The sequence below is a fragment of the Alternaria rosae genome (assembly GCF_020736505.1).
Source record: "Alternaria rosae strain MPI-PUGE-AT-0040 chromosome Unknown BKA58scaffold_5, whole genome shotgun sequence".
NCBI classification, from domain to species: domain Eukaryota; kingdom Fungi; phylum Ascomycota; class Dothideomycetes; order Pleosporales; family Pleosporaceae; genus Alternaria; species Alternaria rosae.
Window position 1 is genome coordinate 1,799,798 of NW_025763574.1, and position 18,973 is coordinate 1,818,770.

The 18,973-nt window shown below is 53.7% G+C and overlaps 6 protein-coding genes across 6 annotated transcripts; 4 read left to right on the forward strand and 2 right to left on the reverse strand.

Annotated features, from left to right (window-relative positions):
• Positions 1-153: 153 nt before the first annotated feature.
• Positions 154-6,959, forward strand: BKA58DRAFT_469555 (uncharacterized protein). Its single transcript, XM_046175149.1, has 3 exons — positions 154-202; positions 257-6,009; positions 6,057-6,959. The coding sequence occupies exons 2-3, from the start codon at positions 441-443 to the stop codon at positions 6,701-6,703; spliced, it is 6,216 nt and encodes a 2,071-aa protein (XP_046025405.1). The 5' UTR covers positions 154-202; positions 257-440; the 3' UTR covers positions 6,704-6,959.
• Positions 6,960-6,970: 11 nt separating this feature from the next.
• On the forward strand, positions 6,971-11,205 carry BKA58DRAFT_385291 (NUC173 domain-containing protein). The gene is made up of 2 exons (XM_046170356.1): positions 6,971-7,211; positions 7,261-11,205. Exons 1-2 carry the CDS (start codon positions 7,065-7,067, stop codon positions 11,053-11,055), a joined length of 3,942 nt encoding a protein of 1,313 aa, XP_046025406.1. The 5' UTR covers positions 6,971-7,064; the 3' UTR covers positions 11,056-11,205.
• Positions 11,206-12,017: 812 nt separating this feature from the next.
• BKA58DRAFT_411669 (RmlC-like cupin domain-containing protein) lies at positions 12,018-13,115 on the forward strand (the record flags this gene model as incomplete). The annotated part of the gene is made up of 1 exon (XM_046172306.1): positions 12,018-13,115. The coding sequence occupies one exon, from the start codon at positions 12,018-12,020 to the stop codon at positions 13,113-13,115; it is 1,098 nt and encodes a 365-aa protein (XP_046025407.1).
• A 69-nt stretch (positions 13,116-13,184) lies between these two features.
• Positions 13,185-15,237, forward strand: BKA58DRAFT_179272 (3-phytase B precursor). Its single transcript, XM_046165345.1, has 2 exons — positions 13,185-14,749; positions 14,816-15,237. The coding sequence occupies exons 1-2, from the start codon at positions 13,542-13,544 to the stop codon at positions 15,189-15,191; spliced, it is 1,584 nt and encodes a 527-aa protein (XP_046025408.1). The 5' UTR covers positions 13,185-13,541; the 3' UTR covers positions 15,192-15,237.
• BKA58DRAFT_457983 (uncharacterized protein) lies at positions 15,018-16,640 on the reverse strand (the record flags this gene model as incomplete). Its single annotated transcript, XM_046174652.1, has 5 exons — positions 15,018-15,538; positions 15,600-15,872; positions 15,923-16,203; positions 16,251-16,433; positions 16,461-16,640. 5 exons carry the CDS (start codon positions 16,638-16,640, stop codon positions 15,283-15,285), a joined length of 1,173 nt encoding a protein of 390 aa, XP_046025409.1. The 3' UTR covers positions 15,018-15,282.
• An 858-nt stretch (positions 16,641-17,498) lies between these two features.
• BKA58DRAFT_457985 (uncharacterized protein) lies at positions 17,499-18,848 on the reverse strand (the record flags this gene model as incomplete). Its single annotated transcript, XM_046174653.1, has 2 exons — positions 18,384-18,848; positions 17,499-18,301 (listed from the first exon to the last, which is right to left on the reverse strand). The coding sequence occupies exons 1-2, from the start codon at positions 18,439-18,441 to the stop codon at positions 17,499-17,501; spliced, it is 861 nt and encodes a 286-aa protein (XP_046025410.1). The 5' UTR covers positions 18,442-18,848.
• Between the last annotated feature and the right edge of the window lie 125 nt (positions 18,849-18,973).

Below are 18,973 nucleotides of genomic sequence, written 5' to 3' on the forward strand. Positions count from 1 at the left end.
GTCGAGTGATGATGATACCAACACTCGAGGCCAGGGCCATGCTGGTGATGATACGAAGCCTGTGCCCCGAGCGCCATGCATGCACGGCTGCTACCGAACGGTGCAGCGAAGGTTGTCAACATTGCTCAGTCGAAACTTTTGTTTGCTATACATAATTTCTTCTTGCACGCGACCTTCTGCCTTAGACTACTACAGCCACATTGTAATCACCCTCGCCTTGCTTCAACGTCGGACGTGCCCCGCTTACCATAATAAGGTTTTGGACATATCCCCAGATTTCCTTCGGTAATCTCATCAGGGGCACCTTGAGCAGCGCGCACCTCCAACACCCGTATCTGAAACTCTCTGGAAGAGCTCCCCCGAAACACACATCCTACCGTCGACTGCTCGTGATGCTCTGTCGCCGACTCCCCCCAATATAGCCCGACACGTCTGGTGCCATGCCGAGCTGGAGACCGCTCCCGCGCATCGCGTTCGCAATATGCATATACCCCTTCCAGCCCTCGTCGCCCGCCGACCTGCCCCTCGAGATCGGTGACGAGCTGTACATCATCGAGCAGGGCGGCCAGGATGGATCATGGTATCGAGGATACTTGGTTGCGCCGCCCTCGCTGTTGGCCGGCCTGACGAGCGTGAAGGGCCAGACACTCGAGGCACGCGTCTTCTCCGGCATATTCCCGCGATCGTGCGTCGAGGTGCGTGAAGTCCTGGGAGAGAGCAAAGACACGGTGAACCAGGAAGCTGGACACGACTCGGGTCGTGGGAGTCACTACGCGCATCCGACCAACGGCATCGTCACACCCACCGAAAGCACACGTGCGACCTCTCCCTCTGCTAAAGGCTCTGGACCGAATGCGCGACGAACCTCCAAGACCGATGCCGTCTCTGCGCTGCCCTCGTCCCTGGCGCGCCCACTCTCACGTCACAGGTCTGCCCGAAAGCGCGCGGGCAGCACCCACTCCCAGTGGACCTCGCGCGAGGAGCATCTCCAGCAATTGATGCTTCCGCTATCGCCCATATCCGACCCGACCGCCCCACGACCGCCCGCGCCAGTACCGATGCTAAAGATTGGCGACGAGACACCCACCTCCGCCCAGGAGCCATTGGTGGACGAGATCGCCTCCTGCCTTCGCGAATGGCATTCCACAAAGGTACACGAGCTGCTACTGGCACGCAAGTATGGCTCGTTGGACAAGATGTCACGGCTAGTGAACCGTCTGGACACGGCGCGCCGCCAGCTGTTGCACAAGGTTCTCACGGCCAAGGAGCTGGAAAAGGTACGCGAGGCGACCGTCTGGGATCTTGTGGCAGGCAACAAGATGCTCTGCGGAGACGTCATCGTACGGAGCCCCTCGCAGCGCGGCCGCATCCTGACGGGCGACGACTCGGCCATCGAAGTTACAAAACTGCAGTCAATGATGAGTCTATTGGATAGCCGTCCAACAGCCCATGTCGACGAGCACAACCTACACCATTTGTTCGTCAGTCTGAAACATGTGACGGGAGACGTCGTAAATGGCGCGGCTCAAATCAGCATGTACCTGTGCCTGAAGACGCCAGGAGCAGCGCCACAGCCACTCTCCGAGGCATATTCATTCGACTTGACTGGACGAGATGGAGCAGCCGTGTCCCTGAGCAATGAGAAACTTCGCGCACTGCTTGTGGATCTCAGCCTGACCGACATAGGTGAGGGCGCAGGATCCGGCACTACTCTGTATCTTGTCTTCAGGCTGATGACAAATGAGCCACTTCGCTCGCCGGCTGCAGCCGAAAAGGCAGGCACGGGCAAGGACACACCGCCAAACAAGGGGTCGGTGCAGCCTTCCCAGCAGGGCAGCATCAAGGGTGGAAGGCGCAGCGTCATGTTCGGCTCCAAGAGGAAGGAGTCAACAAACTCCCGACACACCGAATCACGAAACACAGACTCTTCAGATGAACGCCACCACCCAAGCCTCGAACAGTCCCGATCACAGACATCTGATGCGAGACCAGGCTCTTCTGCAACTGCAAGCACGCGAGCCCGCGCTCTCTCAAGAGACCAGAAGACGCTGAAGAGATCCATCGCAGTTGGTGTGGTGCCTGTGAATCACATACTGCAAGCTCGGTCAGAGGCCGATCAGACTGTCAGAATGTACAGCACAGCAGCAGCTGGGGAAGACATCTCAGATAGTGATGGCGGCTGGGACAACGTGTTGCCAGAACTATACCCAAGCGCCAGCGGCAAATACAAGCTGAACGCGCCTATCAGTCGACTTGCCGTACACATGAAAGCCTTCGTCCATGCCGACGCCGAGGGCCTCATCGCGAAGATCCCCACAATGCTGCACAACATTAGGCAGTGTCGCAAGATTGGTTTCTCGGGGGCTCCGACAAAGCCACGCAGCGACATCTACCTCACGCTCGTCGAGCCTTTTCTCCCGAAGAACGCATTCCTGGCTCACCCAAAGACTGGCACCGTCCCGCTAGTCCAGACCTCTCAAATGACCAATCTTCAGCTTACCATTGAGGTCCGCAAGAGCTCTGGAGAGCGCATTGAGGGGTGCATCTACCCGTCAACTAACAGTGCAGGCCATACCGCATGGCGCACTACAGCAGCTCAGCGAGGCGAAGGCTGGAACGCGACAGTCCGGCTTGCTATCGACCCCCAGGATGTTCCCGGATCACATTTGGTCATGAGCATTGCCGATGCTCCCGGATTTCCATTTGCGCTTTGCTGGATGCCCCTCTGGAATCAGGATGCCTTCGCCCGCGATGGCGACCATGCTTTGACGCTGTACAGATACGACGAATACACCTCAGGCATGATTGCTGGAAAGGGAGCATACCTTGGCCTGCCTTGGAGTGCGAAGAAGAAGGATGACCATGTCATGGGTCCAATGGCATCTGTTCACGTCAAGACGTTCCTTTGCAGTACCCGATACTCCCAAGATCCGACCATACTCGGTCTCATCAAATGGCAGGAACAACCGCCAGGAGAGCTGGTAGGATTGTTGCGCCGGTTCAACTTTGTTCCAGAGATTGAGATTGTCAAGCTGTTGAGCGAAGTCTTCGACGCCCTGTTCGCTATACAAAGCCATTATGCCGGAAGCGATGAGTACGAGGATCTAGTCTTCAATGCTGTTGTCATTGTACTGGGCATAGTGCACGACAGACGCTTCAACCTTGAGCCATTGGTGGATCAGTATGCGCGGACCAAGTCATTCCATTCTCTCGTTACTTCATGTCTCATGCAAAGCCTGGGTCGACTGCTCGCCAAGCCTACAGACTCCGAGAGTTCTCGACGGCTGCGCGCAACTTTCAAAGTCGGCAACCTCATCATGAAGTTTTTGGTCAATGCGCGAGAGAAACAGAAGGTCAAAGAAGAGAGTATTGGCATCAAAGATCGAACGCAATTCAGCAAGGAGATGAGGGTATTGTTTGCCTCGTTGGAGGCTCTCATGGGAAACCCATCGCCTGTCCTCATTGGTACCAAGACTCTTCTTGTGCAGAACTTGCATTCCTGGCTTCCGGAGCTCGAGGGGTGCATGCCAGCTACTGAGGTCTTCAAGCTGACGGCTGGCTTCTTGGACTCTTGCTCAAACGTGCAAGGAAAGCTCATTTTGTACAAACTTCTCCTGATCCACCACCTCTCCGGTCTCCAGATATTCAGAAATCCAGAAGTACGTCGCATGCTTCTGACAAGTACTGTCCAGTGGTTAGCCCCGTACTGGGGTACAGTGGAGACTGTCACCGATCAATGGAAGGACCAGGTTCGTCTCTGCTGTTCTGTGGTTGCGTCTCAAGTCGAAGAGCTGGGAAAAGAAGCATGCGAATATATGCCAAAGCTTGTGGACTCATACCGCGCCATCCAGGCAACCCCTCGACCAGCCAAGAAGACACTTTCGCTTCTCTTTCCAACAAGCTATCCATTTCAGTCGCGGGCTGCAACTGCTGAAACTCCATTCGATGAGGCATTGGCGGAGATATCCGCCGTACTCGCGGCAATGTCTAGCCTTCCTACGCTTCTGCACCCGGAATTGCCCAAGGAAGAGACAGCAGAATTCCTTTTCTCGGTACTGCAAGTCTACATATCTATTCTAGATTGCGAAGCCTACCCTAGCTCGTGGCTGAGTGTGCACATCTACCACCACAAGGCCACCATGCGCGCATTGGAGAAGCTGTTCAATATCCTGCACGACTCTTTCCTCCCTCTTCCTGATGAGGCAGACAGCTTCAACACAGAGCTGTGGCGAGCCTTCTTCGACGCGTTATTGAAACTTGTCGGTAGCGACGCTCTTGCGTTGGAGACCTTCCCGGAGCAGAAGCGACGCGCCGTGTGGAAAATAGCTGGCGATGTCCGCGAACATGGCGCAGACCTGCTACAGCGCAGTTGGGAAACCATTGGTTGGGAGGCCAGTGCAGAGGACAAGGGTCAGTACGGGCTTGAGAAGATGGGCGGCTTCCAAGTGCAATATGTGCCAGGTCTTGTCGCACCCATCGTTGAACTCTGCCTCAGCGTGCATGAGGGTCTGCGCAGTGTAGCAATCGAGGTGCTGCAAACAATGATCATCAGCGAGTGGACACTGAGCGAAGATCTCGCTCTCATACAGGCGGAGATGATCGACTGCCTGGACAACCTCTTCAAGACCAAACATCTGACTGAGGCGGTTCTGCAAAAGCACTTCATCCAGGAGCTAGTAGAACTGTTCGAGCCTCTTGCCCAGGATCCGGAAGAACCATTACTTGCCGCTTTGAAGGACTTGATCTCGACCATCGATGAACTCCTGGACCTCCTGGTTGCTGTGCATAGCACGGATGCGACTGGCGAAGTCTTCCATATCATGGACACTCTTCATCTCATGGAGTTCCTGAAAGACATGCAGAAGGAAGATATCTACATCCGCTATGTGCATCAATTAGTGCAACTGCAAGTGGATGCAGGAAACTACACCGAGGCAGGTCTTGCGCTCAGACTGCACGCCGAGCTTTACGAATGGGATCCAAATTCGACCACGGATCCGCTCACCGACCCCAACATGCCGCCACAGCCTGCATTCGAGCGGAAAGAACAGCTCTACTTCCAGATGATCGATCACTACGAGACCGGACAGTCATGGAACAATGCGTTGGCCGCCTACACAGAGCTTGCAGCGCAATACGAGCACAATGTATTCGACTTTGCCAAGTTGGCCAGGACACAGCATGCTATGGCAAAGATCCATGAGAATATTGCAAAGGGCGAGCGTTCCAACCCGCGTTACTTCCGTGTGGTATACAAGGGCTTAGGCTTCCCACCAGGGCTTCGGGACAAGCAATTCATCTTCGAAGGTTCCGCCAACGACCGGTTGGCATCTTTCACAGATCGGATGCAACAACAACACCCTTCGGCACAAATCGTGAACCCTGGTGGAGAGCAAGACCTGGAGGGTCAGTACTTACAGATCTACCCTGTAAGCCCGCAGAAAGACCTGACTCATCCAATCTACCAACGAGCCAAGGTCTCCCAGTCAGTCAAGGACTACTACCTGCTGTCTCGCCCATCCCACTTCACATCAGCCTCTCGCCGGTCCCCATCCACCGTCAACGCCAGGGATGCCGGCGCAGAGAAGACTCTTTACACGACAGCGGAGAACTTCCCTACAATTCTGCGGCGGAGCGAGATTGTAGCGGTTGGTACAGTAACGCTCACACCACTACAAATGGCCATTGAGCGGACATCACGCAAGACCGGGGAGCTTCTTGCTATTGAGAAACGAATTACTGATGGTGACGACACTACATTCAACACACTGACGCAAGAACTCATGTACGCCGTGGACACGAACTCGAAGGATTGCGTTGCAAACTACCATGACTTGCTTCCATCCACGGATGCAGGAGATGACGAGGACGACGATGAGAAGCGACAGCCGAATCCGCTTGAGAACGGACTTCGGGTTGCACTAATTGACTACGCTCTGGTCATCCGTCGCTGCCTGTCGTTGTATGTGAGGCCTGCTCAGCAAGCCACGAAGTCAGACCTCACGCAGCGTATGTACTATCTTCACTATGCTTTGATTAGTGACTAACTGTGCTAGGCTTCGAATCGGCCTTCTTCCGCGAATTATCCACGCTACTGCCTCCGAACATGGCCCCCACATTGCGTTCGCCAACTGGGTCATGGCTTGCAGCGGCTACCTCCCGCTCCCAAGTTGCCAGCCCCACACCCGATCAGAGTCAAGTCAACGGGGACAGGGGCGCCTCGCCCGTACTCAACGGTCGGGCTTCACGACAAGACAAGAAGCGACTTAGTCTAGCCTTCTTGACAAAGGAGTTCCTCATGGGTGAACCCGAGAAGGAGAAGGAAAAGGAAAAGGAGGCAAAGGCTGAAAAGCCGTCGGTGGATGATGACACTTCGACAACAGTGTCATCACGAAGTCGCAGCAAAGAGACGCATACCAGGAACCGTCTGAGCCTAAGCTTCCTCAACCATACGCCAAGCTCGCCACAACCAGAGGCGTTACCGAGCTTCCCTAGCCAGTCTACGCCAAATCGAAGCGAAGGCAGTCTCCAGCGGCAGCCCAGTCTGAAGCGGCCAGAGACGATCAAGAGCCAGAAGAGCGACAAGTCGCTGTCGTCACGAACCGACAGTGTGAAGAAGAGGCTCAGCTTCATGAACATCTCGAAGAAGAGCAGCAAGAGCAGTGTTCGGGGACGCGTGGATGATACCCTGGTGGAGGAGTAGTGCTTTATTTTCTTTGTTTAATCACTTTTGCACATGACGTTTGTCTTGTATTCGCGGCAGCCTGCGCGTTGTCTAATGCTTTGGATTCAATAGAGTAGGGAATGGGCACATTCGTATGGGGATGGATACCTGCGAGGCACGCATATTTTGTACAAGGAGGGGCGATGGTTTTGTTATACCCTAGTTGTCTTCGTGTGCGCATTGGCGCACAATACCTTGCGAAAAGCCAGCGATTGCAATGTACACTTGAATCGACATGATATCTCTGACGTGGGTGCTGGGTGCCGTGAGTGAAAGCGGTGGAGCCGGTGGGGTGCAGGGGCCGTGCGGGCTATCGATAGCGTGCGGCAAGATCCCTGCCATGTCAAAAAGTTTCGAGGCCGAAAATGTGAAATGTTGCAGCGCAGCGCAGGCGAAGACTCCAACACCGCCCAAGTTGCCCGTCATGTCGCTCGAGGAGAGACTGACCAAGATCCGGGACAGCCCGAAGCTGCAGGGCCAGCAGCACGTATGTCGCCATTTCTCTTTCCTGCGCCGTTGTAGCCTAACCATTCCAGACGCATGTGCTGCTCTCGGCCATTGAAGACACGCTCCGCCAGCAGAAGTCAGAATTCACCCCGACGGCCTACTTTGCCGCGTTGCTGTCGCTGCTGGGCCGCCAGATTACTGAGCAGGGCATCGCCAACAAAGACACGGCGACTGCCACCATCTACCTCCTCGACCTCGTCACGCCCAACGTCCCCGCCCCGCTGCTGCGAAGCAAGTTCACCGACATCCTCAGCAACCTCGCGCCCGCCCTCACAGCCCAGGACGCCGATGCGCCGCTGATCCGGTCTTCGATAGGATGTCTAGAGTCGTTGCTGGTCGTGCAGGATGCGCGCGCCTGGGAGCTGCCGCAGACGACCATCAGCCCGCGGAGAGCGGTCGCGGGCCTGCTGCAGATCTCCGTTGACCACAGGCCGAAAGTGAGGAAGAGGGCGCAGGAGGCCCTGAAGAAGGTGTTGGCGAACCCACCGCCGAGCCCTGCGCTGGATCATCCGGCAGCCGACATGTGCGCTGAGACAGCCCAGAAGATGCTCAAGGACATCGCAGCAGAGGCGGCAGCCAAGGCCCGGAAACACAAGGGAAAGAAGGACGTGGACAACAAGGATCCCGACCTGATCCACGCGCTGCAGCTCATCAAGACCATTGCGACTTCGTCTGGTGGCTGGCCGAGCAGCAAGATCGACGTGCTGTGCGAGCTTTTGCTGAACATTTCCAAATCGACAAACGAGTTTTTGACCATGGCCGCTTTCGAGATATTCGAGGTCATCTTCGCCGGTATGGCCGACGAACTGGCTTCTGCTAAGCTTCCCAGACTCCTTGAAGTCATCTCCGAGCTACAACCCTCCAAGAACGACTCACAGCTGCTTCCCCCGTGGATAGCAGTCATCTCGCGCGGATACGAAGTCTCGGCGCAAATCGAGCCAGAAGATACATTCATGAAGCTGCCCGACCTGTTTACCATGATCGCCGAGTTCCTCACGTCTTCATCGCACAACATCCGCATTTCCGCCTCCGAGTGCCTCATCTCCTTCCTCGTAAATCTCGTCCCCGACAGCGTTGTCCTCGAGCCCTCCGTATACGACGAGAAGACACTTGAGAAGGTGGCCAAGATTGCGCAAGATCTGTTGAGCGTCAAATACCAGGCGGCATGGATGGAGGTCTTCAGCGTGTTATCTGCCATGTTCGAAACTCTCAGGTGGCGCTCAGATCCCATTCTGAAGCCTGTGTTGAAGGTGGTCGGAGATCTGAGGGGTAATGACAGCTTTGCAGGCAAGAAGGAGGCGGATTCAGTCATCTCAAGGGCCATTAGCGCAATGGGCCCTGATGTTGTATTGGACATTCTTCCTTTGAACCTGCCGCGCCCTCCCCCAGGACAGACCGGAAGGGTTTGGATGTTGCCGCTTCTCCGCGATTCAGTTCACAACACTAAGCTGGCACATTTCAGGACCGAGATGGTGCCGTTGAGTGAGGAGTTGTACCAGAAGGTTATTGATCACGGCGAGAAAGAGAAGACAATGGAGATCAAAGTGTTTGAGACAGTTGTACAGCAAATTTGGTCGATTCTTCCCGGGTACTGCGACCTACCTTTAGACCTGGTTGAGGCTTTCGACCAGAGCTTCTGCGAAATGCTAGCAAACTTGCTCTATGGTCAGGCTGATCTACGAACGGACGTCTGCCGGGCTCTCCAGAACTTGGTCGATAGCAACAAGGCGATCGTAGAGCTGGAGTCTGACGATGATCTACTTGCGCAAGCTCGGATATCAAAGGCTGACGCAAAGAAGAACCTTGAGCATCTAGCCGGTTTCGCCAGCAACATGCTTGCCGTTCTGTTCAACGTCTACAGCCAGACTCTGCCACAATATCGCGGCACTATTCTTAGGACCATTAACGCTTACTTGAGCATCATTCCTGAGCGCGAGCTCATGGAGACCTTTGAACGGGTTGCGTCTAACCTTGAATCCTCGTTGCCTGAGCCAGGCTCGCAAACGCAAGCTGCTAAGCAGAAGCAAGAAACGGGCCCCAACAAGATGCCGCCAATGAGCCATACCTTGATGGACCTCATCATCACGATCGCCCTGTACCTCCCACGCGATAGTTACCGCTCACTCTTCCGCATGGCTGAGATCATGATCAACAGAGAGAACGAGCCCCAGCTGCAGAAGAAGGCGTACAAGCTCATTCCTCGTCTCGCGGAGTCCGAGATGGGCAAGGAAGCCTTGAAGGAGCGCAACGGCGAGCTGCAACAGCTGTTGATAGGAAGCGCAGAGAAGGCTTCCGCCCCCGCGCGACGCGACAGGCTGAACGCGCTCTTCCAGGTCATCGAATCCCTCCCTCAGAGCGATTTACATTTCATCCCCGCCATTCTTTCCGAGGTAGTCATCTCTGCTAAGGAGACGAACGAGAAGGCGCGAGAGGCAGCCTACAACCTGCTTGTCGCCATGGGTGAGAAGATGGCCGAAGGAGGTCAGGTTGTGCAAGCCAAGGTACCCAACATGCCTGCCGATGCGCCAACTGTCGAAGCCTCGCTTGAGGAGTACTTCACCATGGTGTCGGCTGGTCTAGCTGCTACCACACCTCACATGATCTCTGCATCTATCACCGCCGTCACTCGCATCCTGTACCAGTTCCATGCTCAGATTTCCAAGGAGACCATAACAAACCTCTGCGACCTCATGGACATTTTCCTTCAGAACCCCAACCGCGAGATCGTACGCAGTGTGCTCGGCTTCGTCAAGGTCGAGGTTATCTCGCTACCAGAATCGCTTGTACGACCACGTCTCAACACTTTGCTAAAGAACCTTATGGTCTGGAGTCACGAACACAAGGCGCACTTTAAGGCCAAGGTCAAGCATATCGTCGAGCGAATGGTACGGAAGTTTGGCGTAGAAGAAGTCGAGCGCGCCACACCTGCTGAAGACCGCAAGCTCATCACCAACATCCGTAAAACACGCGAACAGCGTAAGAAGAAGAAGCAACAAGCTACAGAAGATGGTGAAGAGGTTACCGAAAAGCGAAAGGGCAAGTTTGAGAGCGAGTACGACCAAGCTGTCTACGGTAGTGAAAGCGAGGAGAGCGACGGCGACTCTGAAGACGAATTTGTCAAGAGTCAGAGCAAGCAACAGCGGGGAGGTGCTAAGGGTGGCAACACATACATCATCGAGGACGAAGATGAGCCGCTTGATCTCCTTTCCAAGCGCGCTCTTGGTAACATCTCCTCGACGAAACCCCTGCGCCAACGCAAACAGCCCCAGAAGATAAACGCCCGCACAAACGAGGATGGCAAGCTCATCCTCGGCGACTCAGACGAGGAAGTCTCGACGAAGGGCAAGAAGTCCAAGAAGCAAGAAGTAGCCGACGAAGACGTCCTCATGGACATCGACGACCAAAACACATCCCTCGAAGCCGGCATCAACGCCTACGTAGACGCCATCCGCGGTCGCGACGCAGCCCAGACCGGTCTGAAAGGTCGCCTCAAGTTTAGCAACAAGCGCACGCACGAAGACGACGAAATGGACATGGACGACGACGGCGGCGAAGCTGATTGGCAAGAAGTGCGAAAAGCAAAATCCGGCTCTGGAATGGGTAGGGGTGGTGTGAAGAGTGGTGGCGCCGGCCAGAAAAGCCAGCGGCGTGGCCTAGGTCAGGAACGCACAAGGGGCGGTAATGTCAGTGGTGGAGAAGGCAGGGGAGGCAAGGGCAGAGTCGAGAAGATGAGGAGTCCACGCGGTAGGGGCGGTGCTCGTGGTGGTGGTGGGTTTAGAGGAAGGGGGAATGGGCCTAGTGGGAAGTGGAGTGGACCGAAGTAGGTGGGATAAGAAGATGCATTTACGGTAGTAGTATGATAAAAAGGGAGAGGCGTTGAGGTGCAGCCACATTGTTTTATGTAGTCTTGATATCCGAATGAATGTAGATATCCATTTCGCTGCTTCATCTACTTCAGGAATCGACATGAACGCGTCCGGCACATCTTGCGGACGCACACAGACTCGGTCATCGGTGATATCGGAGTGCGAACTGATCATCTTCCCGACATGAGTGCGGCAGATCGAAACATGACCCAGCGACACCGATTGTGGTTCACGTAAAACATCGCATCTCGCTGTGTGTGGTGTCGGCGGATCTTGTTGTGTTGCCGACTCGCAATAAAGTTGGGGCGGGACAGGGTATATCATCGGTTTCCTACTCCACTTGCCGAACTGCAAGGCGCTACCGCGGGGTCAGCCCTGCAATTATGATGGAAGCCAGCTCCGTGTTGCTTCATTCGTGTTGTCTCAGCGGAGGTATATTGACTTTTTGTTGATCATGGGGCGCGTATTGTGGAGAAGAGAGTTCGTGAGTTTGACGTGGTAGGCGGATGTGGAGTGTTCTGTCACGTTTCGATGCGATCAGTCAACATTTACTAGGATGCATGAAGTGAGCTTCTTGTATGCATACTGCGATACGATTGGGAAGTTTAGGGACACTTAGGGACCTATCGGCATATGTTGTTGTGGAGAACATACGTATGGTCGATCACACAATGGTTTGGCTATACTGGAATGGGATATGGAGATAGGTATGGAGGGATAGAGACTTACGCATGGATAAAAGTTTACCTGGTAGTTATATAAAGGTCAATGTATCAGTCTGGATTGAAAATCCCCCTGGCGTCCAACTTACCCGTCTACCGTTGTCCTTCGTACATAGTTCCTACCAACCCACAAACCTTTCAATCTCATCTACAATGGCAACCACAACCAGCCCATCCCTCTCCCGCAACGACTCCATCATGCCGCCACCCTCTCCTCCTCCCAAATTAGCAACCCACAGCACTAAACTGCCCCGCGTCTCCCTCCCCATCGGCAAACCAACACCCTACCTCCTCCCCTCCCACACCGGCGAACACCTAACCATCCCCGGCACAAAATCCGTCTTCCGCATCCTCTGCTCCGCCGCTGAAACCGCCAACGCCATGAGCGTCTTCGGCCAAGACGGCGTCCTGGCTGACCCCCCAGGCTTCCACTACCACAATCACGCCCACGACGTCTTCATGTGCACAAAAGGGCGATTGAAGATCTGGGCTGGCGATAAATGCCGTATACTCTACCCGGGAGACTTTGCGTATGTACCACCGGGTGTGGTGCATCAACCACAATTACTGGATCAAGGGCCTAATGAATCGATGGGTCTTGTGACGCCGGGGGATTGGGTTGATTTCTTCCGGTTTGTAGGGGAAGACTATAAAGGTGTGCTTTGTGATGAGTTTGATTATAGGAACACAGGTGCTGTGTTTGGACCTAAGATACGCGAGATCAAAGAACGTTTTGACGTTGTTTTTCAACCGCAGTTCCAAGGCGCAGAGGTAGCGGACTTTGAAAAGGGAGAGTGCGTATTACCGGAGGGTCAGGAAGCGTATTTCCTAAAAGCAAACACTGGGCCGTGTTTCCTACTCGAGGGTGTGCTGTCAAGGCCGTTCATCACCATGAAGCAGAGTAGAGGACCGTCGGGTAACTTTGCCATTACGAGTATTGAGTCTGGAAGCGAGTTGGAGAATTCAGTACTCAGTAAAGGATTCGTCTTCGAGAAGGTACATCAGGTCTATTATGTACTTGATGGAGCGATTTCGCTTACAGTAGACGGCGAGGCGGGACATTTGGTTCGGGCGGGCGAAACGGCGTTTTTACCAGCGGGGACTCAGACCGCGGTAGAGTTTGTGGATCGGTATGTGAGGTTCTGGTCGTATGCTAGCGGAGATGGACTAGAAACATTGATCGCGGAAGCTGGAGGTGCTTTCGAAGGGAAGGTGGTTCCGGATCAAACCACGAGAGTGGATGTGGGTAAGGTGCGGGAAGTTGCCATGAAGCTGAACATGAGGATCAGCATATAGCTTATACGACCGTATCTTTACCTTGTATCCCTGTTCAATACCATGTGTTGCTCTGAACAATGGGTGCTCGATGGCGTAGTTTAGGGAGCGACGCGGAAGACGCGACGAAAGCGATTGGCGCGCCGAGGCCCACAACACGCGCTGCGTCCTCGTTACCCGCGTCATCCTCTGCAGGAAGGAACCAGCCATTGTATACCACAGCCGAGCCAACACCCTTACGAAGAGCAACTGCAAGTATACCGACGCATTTACTCGAGAGATACGGAATGTTGAGGCAAGAAGTGCGACCCACTCTTGGGCAGGAACGAGCGTTTGAGAGTCTCACCGCCCGAGCCGTGTTGGCATCGAGCGACAACGACGATGATTTTCTCTAAACCTCCTCGTTTTCGCGCATAACACACGTCAATATCCTTCTACAGGTCCACAATGCCTTCGCGATCGCTGTGGATTACTGTAACAGCTATCGTCGTGGCCGTAGCATCGATCACGAAGGGCACCTACCTGAACTCGCTTCTCTCTGGGCTCGGCCTAACTACATGCCCTTCATCGTGTCGATCAAACATCGCGAAATCGCGATCCAACTATCTTGGCGATGACTGCGTCGACAAGCCCTACGGTTCGAGCTGGGATAGTTGGTTTCATCCTCACCGAAGCGATGGCGCGGAGACCGACCACGGCCTCGGTGCCGGAGCTGTAACAAAAGCTTGGAACATCTTGTACCATCTCGGCGGGAACGGGCCATGGGTGGAAAAGATCATCGATATCGTTGACGGAGGTGTTGCTCCGCCAGAGGGGTGCGACGTGGTGCAAGTTCATATGATGTCCAGGCATGCTGAGCGGTATCCTACCAAGAAAGCGGGTAGAAAGCAGAAAGCAGTCGTTCAGCGCATGAAAGACAGTAACAAGACTTTCGAGGGCAATCTGGCGTTCTTCCTTGATTGGGAGCTCTTCTGGTCTTCAGACGATACCCAGCTGGAGCAGTTGACAACTACTGGGCCTTTCGCGGGTATACTTTCCTCTTTCACCACCGGCGTTCGTCTGCGCACGCGTTACCAGCCTCTTCTGGAACAAGCCACTTTCACCCCCTCAAACAAGCCTACTACATTCTGGGCCAGCGACTCCAATCGAGTCATCGACACGGCTAAGCACTTCGCTGCAGGCTTCTTCGGCATCGACTACAATACTACCAACACAGCTGACCTCCAGGTGATATCTGAACATTTTTCGGTTGGTGCAGATACGTTGACGCCTGGACGAACATGCCTGGCCAACAAGAAAGACAGGATGGAAGGTCAACAGAAAGGCTATCGTCTGATGCATGAGTATCGGGCCACGTACATGCCGTCCATTCGCGAACGATTACTAAATCAGACGGGTATGACGTTTGACAATCACGAGATTTACGCAATGCAGGAGATGTGCGGTTTCGAGACGACAGTACGCGGTCGCAGCGACTGGTGTGATGTTTTCACTCGAGAGGAGTTCCTCTGCTTCGAGTATGCACGAGATATCCTGCATTATTATCGCGCAGGACCAGGCCAAAAGTATGCGACAAGTATGGGTTGGCTGTGGCTCAATGCTACGACGAATTTGCTTCTTGAGGGTCCGGGCGCTGGCCCTTTGTTCTTCAGCTTGTGAGTTTTTCCTCGAACCCAGGAGGTTACAGACCATGAAGGCTAGCAACTCTAACTCAACACAAGTGTCCATGACGGTGATATCGCCCCCATGATCACTAGCCTTGATGTTATCAATGACCGTGAACACCTCCCGATCACTCACATCGCCCACGATCGGAAGTGGCGAAAGTCTCAGGTGTCACCCATGGGCGGACGAATTATCCTCGAACTACTGTCTTGCAACACAGAATTTCCATCGTCACCAGAAAAATTCGTCAGACTCAACATCAACGATGGCATTACCGCTATACCGGGCTGCGACAGTGGTCCCGGGAAGAGTTGTCCATTGGCAGATTTCGCTGCGAGAACAAAGAAGAAGGGAGAGGAAGCCGGGAACTTCAACGAGTTGTGTGGGCTGGACGATGGGGCTGCGCAATACATCACTTTCTTGCATCAATGACATGCGAAGCGTAGTGCGACATAGCATCCTTAGTGCTGTACAAGCAGTTGTGAAACATGAACCTGTTCTTTAATACTACTGATCATCTGAACTAAGCGTACACGTAGCAGAACGGCCCAGCAATCGTGCTCATAGCATCTTTGATGGTTATATTCGGTTGACCCACATACCCCACGCTCAGCACGTCGTCGAGAGTAGCATTGCGGCTTGGCGGGTTGTTCAGAAAAGTCATAGTACCCGCGACACTGTTCTGTCTGCTTTCCAAGTCGAGATTCTGCCACGTCCACCAGACGCGATCAATCATGCCGTGGTGGAAGTAGAAGGCTGGGTCTGCTGGCGAGTTGAACCTGCGATTTAGTCAGTATAAACCTTATGCTACCGATGATGGTCAGGCAGAGTGAAGCATACATATCCATTCCAGAGTCACCACCGATCGTGTAATGTCCTCCGTTATGAACGCCCATTACCCCAAGAGTGAAGTTCTGCATCTTGTTCTGGAAGCTGAGAATATCAGGGTAGTTCTTGATAAGATTTACGACCATTTCATCTCTAGTCTCGTTGGAAGCCTGGGTATTGATATCGCGACTCAGGCAGCGAGGATTGTAGCCGAGGCCATCGGCTTGCGGGTTCGGTGGGGCGTCTTTCACCGTCGTTTGGATAGGACCTAAGTTGATCTTCCAACTGCTTCGATTAGCCCAAATGTCGATCTGGTCCATGTTTGATTAACGTACTCTTTGAACGGTCCAGACTTGATGCAGCCTCCGCCATTTGCTGAATGGAAAGTAACCATGCAGCGCGCTTCGCTGGGAATGCACCATGACCCTCGTCCAGCAACATATTCGCCGTCGCCTGAGATACTTGTCTCACTGCCATCAAAGAGAGGGGAAGAGAGCGGATCCTTCGCCCATTTCGACCAATTATTGTACGGAAGATAGCCTTTATAGCCACACTCGTCGCGAAGAGCTTGTTCGTAGACCCAGATGTAGTAGCGATGCCAGCTGAGGAAATTCCCCTGGAGCGCATTAGTCAACCTCATATGGTATTCTCTCGTTCACATACTGTTCCATGGATGCTCATCGTTTGTTGAATGTGGGTGACGATGAAGTCGTCGAATCGGCTCTTCGCACCTGATGCTATCGCTGTTGGGGTCTTCGCTGGCTTCTTGCCCAGGCATTTGACCGCATCAATGTAGTTGAGTTTCTGAATCTCCGATAAAGTCGACCTGAAATTGTATAAGTCGGGCTATAGCGAAAGATCTGTGCCTTTCACTTGCCATTCTTGTCGGACGGCAACATTGTCTAATGTACATTTTTGTGCGTCTGGGTAGTCATTTTGAGCCACGTTAGACCTAAGTTTTGCGAGTGCTTCAGCAGCCAAGGCATCATTTTCTGTAAGGCGGGCCCCAACGCTGCCACAGAATATTGCCGTTGCCAAGGTCGAGACCTTCATGTTGACGGGAGGGAACAGAAATGTGTACTATCATGAATATGTTCTGATGGTATATACTTATACGTGCGTGTCGTGCCGTTTCCGCTATCTGTAGTTCGACATCTTGCATGCAGCTATCACCATGGAGGCTACTTCCATGCAGATAGTTCGTACTTTAGCCGTTAGCTACTACGAAGGATGAGCCAAGGAGCAATATACGACCACTCTCGGCGGCGATCCCAGTACTTTGGTGGCGTTTTCTCGTGAACTATTTGAGGATGATAGCGTCTGCGGGTAATCGGGTACAGGGGACGTCCCGTCGGTTGGCGTTACGGGAGAGCAATGTACAAATACGAGTTTCCATCGTCGTAATACTTTCCAGACTCATTTTCGTGGATACCTTCTAAGCTAGTACCTAAACCACACCCTTACTGCGCATGTCATGATCGCACCAGAATCAGTCTGCTGCGCCGCAAGCACGCAGGATGCAAGCCAAGACCAATTGCAGAAAGGGGCGCTAATCTGCAGGGGACGTGGCAAATTCCAATTACCGGTAGGAAGCGAGGACCGCCGTCAGTGTAGGCATCACGCTCTCAGAATGCATCTTTCGAAGACATCATAACAGATGTAGTATGGAATGAGGACCATATACAAAGGTGCGGCAGTTCATCGTCTAGGTCGACATGTAGTGGAGAGGAGAACGCGATGATCTCAAAGCGCTATTGAGGTCTTGGCGTCATGTGATAGACCCCGTCATTGGAATCCGACTTCTCGTATTCGACACAGACACAACCGTCACTGCCCAAGATCGAGATGCAAAAGTGTTCATATAAAATTCGATTGCTGCCAGCAGCTATGTACTGATTTGACAGCTATTCTCTACCTGACAAAAGCGCCGCCTCCACTCGCGCCCAGCTGGTTACCCGTCATCCAGCCACTCTCAGGCAGGCACGCGATACCGACAATACCGGCGACTTCCTCGAGCGTACCGGGCCTGCCGCCAATCTCGCCTGCCAATCTCAACATCTCCTCGCTATCTACACCAGGTCTCTCCTTTGCCAACGGGATCAACGCATTGTACATCTTCAGCGCCTCTCTCGGCGCCTCAGGCAATCCGTTTAGGAGACCGGTGTCCATGGGACCAGGGCTCACGCTGTTGACCGTTGCGCGCTCAGCAAGTTCACGCGCCCACACACGCGTCATGGCCTCGATGGCGCCCTTGGTGCCAGCATAGGATGTCTGCTGGATCAGGCCCCACGTCGTGGTCGCAGATGAGATGTTGACGATCCTACCAGATCTGTCATGAGGAAGGTAGGGGAACGCGGCTTTGATGAGCAGCGCAGGAGCCTTGCAGTTGATGTTGAACGTCTGGTCCCAGAGCTCTGGATCGAGCTCCTGGATGGGCTGCGCATTCACGACAGCGGCATTGTTGATCAGGATATCGATCTGGAACGAAGGTGTGGCCGCTGGGTTGGTGAAGTGAGCCTTTGCCGCATTGACAATGGTTTGCGGGGCGGAAGGGTCAAGAAGATCGGCGCGTACGGGGAGCGCGTTGATCTTGTAGGTCGTGGAGAGATGGTTTGCTAAATCGGTCGCGATCTTATCGGAAGCCGATGTTGCGTAGTTGATCACAACATTAGCTCCGCGCGAGGCGAAGTATGTGGCAAGTGTGGCGCCGAAGCCTAGTTGCACGTAAGTTACTAATCAAATGATACGTAGTTACATCGCCATGATCGAAGACTATGAGCTTGTGGCAGAACATACTTCGCGAAGAACCGGTAATAATGGCAAGTTTGCCTTCAAAGACTCTGGATGTTGTCATTTTGGAAATTGCTATGTGCTGAGCAATGTTGAAAACTGGGTAAGAGACCTGTACATGTATCTATGGAAGTAGTCGTGACAACGCCCGCCGCTTGCACGGCAGAGGCGTCGCGGGGAACCCTTGACTATGTAAAACATCCAGGATTCGTAGAGGAATGTCTGGCGGTGGAGACCGTTATTTCGTGCTGTGGGTCTCGACAGAAATTCCCCGAAGTAGTTCCATCTTGTGCCGACGCATACACCGAGCATTGACAGACCGTATCCCTCAGGCCATGTTATGAGGATAGTCATAACTGGCACACATATAGTCGATATCCCCCTTTCTCTCCTTATACTAAATTTCCAAGTTCTGAGTTGATATCTAGGTATTTTGGGATCACCTCATCTCTGGTCGAGATCCGAATGTATGGATTCAATACGCAGCCTCCTGCATGCTCCACGCCCCCGCACGCACAGTACGCGGCGATGTGCCAATCCTTGTGCAGAAGAAGGTCTTGAAACAGGATTCGCGCGCAGACGTAGCAGATTATACC

Excerpts from the sequence above, each read along its gene's own strand:
- BKA58DRAFT_385291 (XM_046170356.1), top strand. The coding sequence starts at position 7,065 with ATGTCAAAAAGTTTCGAGGCCGAAAATGTGAAATGTTGCAGCGCAGCG. Across the intron at positions 7,212-7,260 it reads AGCTGCAGGGCCAGCAGCAC|ACGCATGTGCTGCTCTCGGC; the intron begins GTATGTCGCCAT and ends TAACCATTCCAG.
- BKA58DRAFT_179272 (XM_046165345.1), top strand. The coding sequence starts at position 13,542 with ATGCCTTCGCGATCGCTGTGGATTACTGTAACAGCTATCGTCGTGGCC. Across the intron at positions 14,750-14,815 it reads GGCCCTTTGTTCTTCAGCTT|TGTCCATGACGGTGATATCG; the intron begins GTGAGTTTTTCC and ends ACTCAACACAAG.
- BKA58DRAFT_469555 (XM_046175149.1), top strand. The coding sequence starts at position 441 with ATGCCGAGCTGGAGACCGCTCCCGCGCATCGCGTTCGCAATATGCATA. Across the intron at positions 6,010-6,056 it reads GAAGTCAGACCTCACGCAGC|GCTTCGAATCGGCCTTCTTC; the intron begins GTATGTACTATC and ends TAACTGTGCTAG.